Raw genomic sequence first — 7,500 nt, 5'->3', positions numbered from 1 at the left:
TCTTCAGTGGGATGGTGTCCCCGAGAATAGAAGCGCTGGTTATTCCTAACGAAATATGAATACCTTCCGCTATCTCCCTTTATCTTTCTCTCCCTTTACCTCCCCTCCTCTCGCCTGGGGTGTGCCTCCTCACGCCTCCTTCTCCCCTCACCTTTCCTTCCTTCTTTCTACCACTTCCTTCCAATTTCATCCCTTACACTCCTCCTCTTCGACCCCTCCTCTCTCCCTCCCTCCCTCCTCCCTCCCTCAGCCCGCGACCCACCACCCACCAACCCCAGCCTCTCGAGAAGGATTTGTTGTGGTATGGAAGCATAAACAGGTTATCACACTGGCCTATTTTATGTCCAATCTCCGATTAATCGGGGGAACCACCCACCTCCGGAACCCTCATTAATAAATATTAGAGAATATTTTAGGTGCTTTTCGAACTTGATCACAAAACTTTGTTAGAATTTTTTTTAATTTCATTCATCTGAGTCGCAGTTAGTAAAGCTGTGGCTTCCTATATCTATTTCAAATCTACAAATTGATAACATGAAAACATTATTTCTATTTTTGTTTGCATTCGGCATGAATGCGGCAGCAAATACTGTGGCTTGTGTTTGCTCGGTAATGTTAGCAGCCATGGGTAGGAAGAACATTTGCGAAATATAATAAATAATGGTAATAAAAATGGACGAGTTTGTTTTTACCCATAGACATGTGTAGCAAAATCCATAATTTTGTTGTTGTTGTTTTATAGATCGAGAAAGGAATTCGTAATTACTCTATGTATATGTATGTATGTATGAATGCATATATATATATATTTTTTTTCTTAAGGAAATATAACTAATGGTGGTGGTTCGCAGTACAAATAGGATGCACTAAATCACATTTCATTCTTTTACCGCAACATTTTTTTCTTTCTTTACCTGAATGAAATTGAATGACGCTAGTGAGAACAAATTCTCTGAAACAATTGTATAAAAAGTTCCTAATTGATTATGATAGTACTTAACTCCTTACAATAACAAAGTTGATGGGGCTTCGTTCTATATAATAAAATTACCTGAAGGCAGTTAGAATCAGGGTTTAAACTCGTAAACACAATAAAAAGCTTAACAAGGATTACCTCTAGACAATTCTTAACCCTCTCGTTACAAGGAAAGTTTTCCTCAACTGAATAAAATCGCCTGACGACAGATGGAGCTGACGAGAAAAGCCGTACAAAGCAGCAAAAGTGTAAAAAAAAATCACCCAAAAGATTACTTTAAAAACTACATTGATAACATTGTTATGCAAAAGGAGAAGGACATCACAATCCATATCACTCCAGGATCTGTTGTTCTTCTGATCACGGACATTTGTCCTCTCTGCTTTAGCAAGAAAAAAAAACAATGAGGACTTAGCTGCCGACTGTGTATAGTACGAATAATCATAATGTAGGATTCGTTTGGGATGGCAAGTTTCCTGCTTTGTTGCCATTCGACACCGACAGAGCCCAGACTTCCCTTCCATCATGTCCACTGCAATGTGCTTCCCTCAAATAAGATTATAAAAACGGGCTGCGGTGAAAATCTTTATGAACTTTTTTCCCCCTTCGGAAAAGTCTGGCCGCACGTAAGTAAACCATTTACGTCTCTCTCTCTCTCTCTCTCTCTCTCTCTCTCTCTCTATATATATATATATACATATATATATATAATATATATATACATATATATACATATATATATATAATATATATATATAATATATATATATATACATATATATATATAGATATACATATATATATAATATATATATATATATATATATATATATATATATATATATATATATATGATATATGTATATATATATAAATGTATATATATATATATATATATATATATATATATATAAAGTGATCATTTATAGACCATTCCTACTATGACAGAATATCACCAGATGATCTTTCTTCAAGTAGAAGAAACCACCATTTTTAAAAAAAGAATAAAAACATAAAATAAGAAATAAAGATTATGCTCATGACAATACCCACCTCCACCTCATGCTAGCATACTAATCCGCATATTCATATAATCTCGTTGATATTTCGATCGAAAGTAATCTGACTTGTATGCATTGTAGAACCTTAATGAGACTATTTTATTCAGCTGAGGGGAAATCCCTTCTCGAAAACTTTTTTCCAAAAGTTATTGGAAAATGCGCTCCTTTCTAAATCTCTTGAGTTTTCTAGACTGAATATGACGCATATCTAAGTTTCATCGTCTCCGCTCACAATAATGCAATCTTGGAACTTAGTTCTGAGCTTGACATATCTTTGAGAACTTTTTTTTTATCTTTGCTATACATTTCTGTGTGTCCTTTTTATTTACAAGTATGGCTGTCTGGAGCTTTTCTTGATACTTTGCCCTCTAGTAAATCCCTCAGAAAATTGGTTACTTTCTTTATGAAATAGAAATTATTTCTATTGATTTTCCAACTACATGAAAGAATGACTTTGGAATTCTTTTGCATTTTATGCGCCGATGCAGTCAGAAGCCTCATTGGGGGATGAAGGAGGTCTCTGGATGATCCAATTTCAATGCTCTCATAATCATTATATGATTTATTTCCTTTGGCACTTCTTTACTCCTGGATCTGCGTCTCGATCCTTGTCTTCATAATCTCCTTCTGAAACGCCTCTTTTTTGGGGCTTTCTTATTCGCCATCTCGGGGCGTCTTCCCTACCTCACCTTAGGATAATTTCTCTTGAAAACTTTAGCCGTTTCAAGATCAAACTCCATATTGAAATTATCCTCGGAGTGACCCGTTAACCACGGGTGAGAGAGTATGCCGCGAAGCGAGGGGCGGTTCCACGGATCGATTGCAAAGCAGCGCATTATAAGATCGCGACACAGGTTGGGTAGTACGCTACTGGGAAAGTCTGGACTGGCCTACATTATAGATTCGTTGGTGCGGAACGCGTTATAGTGACACACAAGATAGAATAGGAGCGTGCCCAGGCTCCAGACGCTTGCGGGGACGTGAAGGTATTCATTACCCTTGATATACTCCGGAGGGCAATAAATTCGGGTGCCGCCCGTGATTTTCCCTTTGTAGCCTGTGATTCGTTCGCCACAACCAAAGTCGATCAGTTTGATGTCAAACTTTCCTGTGCTGGCGTTCCTAAAGAGAAGCACATTATGGGGCTTAATATCTTTATGCGATACCCCGGCTTCTAGGCATCCTTCTACTGTTAGGACAATCTTCCTGAACAGTGTCTTGACCTCGGTCATGGGCAGTTCTTTCCCGCTCCTGATGTAATCGACGAAGGAAACAGCTGATGGTATAAGCTCCATTACCATGTAAAAGCTGTCCTTGGTAGTGAAGCAGTCGTATAATTTGATTACATCAGGAACTTTCTGTACTCGCTGTAAAAGAGCGGCCTCTCTTGGGACCTTCTTGCTGTGGCGCCGTCCCCAAAAAAAGCACACGAGCCACAGGGATCTTCTTGATGGCAACTTCAAGGCCATCGGCGACTCTTGTGGCTCGGAACACGCAGCCAAAGCCTCCTTTGCCGAGCTCCTCGTGAATCTCGAAATCGCTCAGCTTCATATCTCCCAACAGGTTCAGTGTCCTTGTGCGTCCCACGTCCTTCTCATGGTCGAATTTCAAATCCCAGATATGAGCATGAACTGTACTTTGCGATTGCATCTGCACGTAGAACACATATATAGTCATGAAGAGTGTACCTATTTTAGCATGCATGAAAAATAAGTGAGATTAGTCATACGAGAGAGAGAGAGAGAGAGAGAGAAGGAGAGAGAAAAAAAGAGAGAGAGAAGGAGGAGAGAGAGAGAGAAATGACCATTCATCTCTCTTGGTCCGACTCTGACATGTAACTGCCAACTTCTTAGCGAAAGTTCCCGCTTTAGTGTTGCAGGTTCTAAAACGACAAGGAACCTTTACGCTACCAGGATGTATTTTTCCTGTCCAAAACAAACCTATTCCTGCTCCTATCTCTAGGGAGACAAGCAACACAAGTCTTTATGAGAAAAACTTATGGAAAGAAAATCAACGAAACGAGTTGTGAAACAAGAAAGGAAGAAAAATGGGGAAGGAAAATGAGAAGATTGAAGATTGACGAGAAAGTGGAAGGAAGGAAGTAACGGGCTTGACGAGAAAGGGGGAAGGAACATAAGAACATAAGAATGGAGGAGACCGCAAGAGACCATAAAGCCTACACTAGAGAGTTCCATCCCCCTTACCACCTGTAATCGCTAACCACGAAGTTATCTAATCTTCTCTTAAAGCAACGAACAGTTTCAGCGCTCAGTACTGCATCAAGGTTCCTAAGTCTATACCATTCGTTAACCACTCTGTTGGTAAACCAGTTCTTGCCTCCGATTTTCTTCTTAATTAAACCAAAGATTGTCCCGGGAGAGAGAACTGGATAGAGCAAGACACGCGGCAGATGTGGCGAGTGAGTGACCTATTACACGCTTATCTCCACGGGTGCGAAGTTATCTGTCACATCTCCATAGAAGAGGAAACCTAAAACCAATTTCTTCGCCGCACCGGTAGCTCCTGAGACGCGTTGGACTTCGAGTCTGTTTCATGATCCCAAAGACCTCCATTTCTTTGCCCAAGCACAGTGAGTGCCACTTGCCCATCAGGCTGAAGTACTCAGTGACTCTAACCGTCTGAGGTACTCGGTGACTCTTTCCATAAACCTTTTGCCTAAGCAATGTATACTTTCAGTGTCTTAATCAATCGTCTCAACAGTGAAAACATTTCTGATTCCCAATTACTCTGCACGTACGCCCGGATCGATCTCCAACGGACACCAGTGACTGCCACTTGCCCTGGCTATCCAAACACAGAGGTATCAGCTTTGTATCTCACTTGAGAGAGCATAGCCCATATATATCCCATATATATATATATATATATATATATATATATATATATATATATATATATATATCATATATATATCCCATATATATACGATCTATGGGTAATTTGTTGACTTTACACAAACACACACACACACACACACACACACACACGCTGCTAAAAATTCCAGCCCTCATTGGGACTAGAACTCGGATTGGTGAATGAACGTTCGAGCGCGTTTTCTTCATAACTCCCTCCCCCAACACATGGTTGTTTTTTTCTCCTTCACTTCGTTAATCATAATGATCTTTTCTTGTGATGAAACACTGTCCCTTGTTGCCTGTCCACTGATATCAGGAACAGGGAATATCTTTATTTTGGAGAGAAAATTTGACAGCGAAGACATTTACATGTACTAGAACCTGGAGCTGAACTCGCCGTGAACTCTCTCTCAACTCGTTATTTCTGTGTAATAGAGTCGAATCATGAGCTATGAATGATGACCTCTCTCTCTCTCTCTCTTTTCTCTCTCTCTCTCTGTCTGTCTCTCTCTTTCTCTCTTCCCTCTCTCTCTCACTCTGTCTCTCTCTCTCTCTCTCTCTCTCTCTCTCTCTCTCTCTCTCTCTCTCTCTTCATAAAGAAAAGATTAAATAACTTATTATCTTTCTGCTTGGCAAAAAGTAGTTTAGCGAGATGATTTCCAGTCTTGTCTTTGGTTCCATTTTTTATGGGGAGTTCGCTTATTTGACATTTTCTTTTCTTTTCTTTATCTTGCGTGGCCTTTTTTTCATTTTATCCTTTCTATTTATTCAGTCCAAAAATATTTATTTTTCTTCTTTTCACATATTATATGCCAGGAGAGGCAACATTTGTCTTATACTGTATCTATTTTCATAAAATCTAATAATTTTCATCGATGCAAATAGTCGAATCGTCTTGCCCCCCCTCATTTAATTTATTCTGTTTATTCTGTTTAGTCTCCTTTACCTGTGAGCCAGACTTTAAGGAGAAAAGTGTTCTAGGCTAATATCTGCATCGTGCTGGATTCTGCCATGGTCTTGCCTTGGAATATAAGACAGCTCCTATAATTTTCAACATTATCGCACGATTACCTTTTATCTAGATACGTTGATCTTTACCAGGCCTCTCCAGACGAGCGGGCCCGATCGGCGGGCGTGCCCGTCAACGGGCACATTTGACGGGTAAACGGTCAAATTGCCCGAGTGCTCGTGGAGCGAAATCACTAAGGCGGTGCTCGGTAACTGGACCTTCGACCCTGCCAGATGCAATTTAATATCATGAACCCACAGCAGGCTTCCTTCCCACATCCCACGTCATTGTAACACAGTTCACATTTTACCATGTTAATTACCATGGTGTACAATATCTTCTTGACAATGCTAGGCGCCATGCTTGTCATACTGCACTCCACACACTACTGGCATTGTCAGGCATGCCCAGCAATTCATCACCTCGGTCGTGTGGACAACATTGACGGTCAGGCCCGGCAGAAATTGCCCGCCAACCCGCTGCCCGACGAATACGCCCGATCGTCTGGAGACAGATCCCGTCATTTTCGGAATTATTTTTTTCTTTTTTCTAGATATTTTCACATGTACATTTTCTCCCTCTTTTATTTTAATTTATTTTATTTTTTGACTGCCACGATGAGTATTTCAGGAACCCTCCTTTTTATTTTATTTTCTGTCGATTAGTCTCCTATACTCATTTGATATATATATATATATTCATGATTCTCTTTTTTATTATGTAAACTAAAGAGAATATACGGAGCATTTTAAGTCAACGGGAATTTTATTTTCATGTATGTTGAGGCGAGAAATAAGAGAAAAAAAGGATTTTTATAAACTCCGGTTACCTGCATGTCTAGCGAGGTAGGTCGGTATAGGCAAATGATGATGTAATGAGGGACATTGCTCCCAATGCATACTGGGCGTCCTCCCTCCCTTCTTTTCTCCCCCCCCCCCAAAAAAAAAAAAATGGACGACGATGACTGGACTTTTACATATTTTATAGTTAGTGACAGACAACTTTATTCAGCTGAGGGGAAACCTCGCCGTTCAAGTCTTAACGACATCGAAATCTTGAAAGTTACATTGCCCGTTTCGAATACTTTTGCGTTGCTTGGAGGAACCAGAGACATCTATGTTTCATCATAATTCCAATGGGATCGCCGAAGATTATAATCTTAATTTTTGACCCTCAGGCTTCATCATTCTTGTCTTTGAGTACTTCCATAAGTGCTTCCCTAGAATTTGCCCAAATATTGCCCGTCTATGTTACGAACTCATAAGGAATTTGTTCCTTTGTGTATATCTTTTTTTAAGCTTCCAATTGACCATAAGATGACTTTCAATACGATTCAATTTTGTCGACCCGGTCGTACAGTCCATGGAGTGAAGAAGGTTTTCAGATAAGTAGCGAATGATCCATTTGCATTCGAAGTGTGGAAAGCTGTGTTGCTACAAAAGACACCATGACTTTGTAAATGATTCATCTTCTTTGTCAATGAAGTCGAACAGTCCGTAGAATAAGGGAGAAGGTCCTTAGTTGAAGATGAAATGATCCGGTTCCAGTGGAATTATGGAACGCTGTTCTGTGACGATG

The 7,500-nt window shown here is 39.9% G+C and overlaps 1 protein-coding gene across 1 annotated transcript; it reads right to left on the bottom strand.

The window, feature by feature from the left end:
- Positions 1-2,927: 2,927 nt before the first annotated feature.
- On the bottom strand, positions 2,928-3,338 carry LOC143020435 (serine/threonine-protein kinase pim-2-like). The gene has a single exon (XM_076176854.1). It carries the CDS (start codon positions 3,336-3,338, stop codon positions 2,928-2,930), a length of 411 nt encoding a protein of 136 aa, XP_076032969.1.
- Between the last annotated feature and the right edge of the window lie 4,162 nt (positions 3,339-7,500).

Source organism: Oratosquilla oratoria, chromosome 40, assembly GCF_046742065.1.
Source record: "Oratosquilla oratoria isolate Oo_2021 chromosome 40, ASM4674206v1, whole genome shotgun sequence".
In the NCBI taxonomy this organism is placed as follows: Eukaryota; Metazoa; Arthropoda; class Malacostraca; order Stomatopoda; family Squillidae; genus Oratosquilla; species Oratosquilla oratoria.
The sequence above is the reverse complement of the archived record's forward strand: the minus strand, read 5'-3'. Positions and strand labels throughout refer to the sequence as shown.

Bases quoted from the DNA above. Each gene is read 5' to 3' on its own strand.
- LOC143020435 (XM_076176854.1), bottom strand. From the start codon at position 3,338: ATGGTAATGGAGCTTATACCATCAGCTGTTTCCTTCGTCGATTACATC.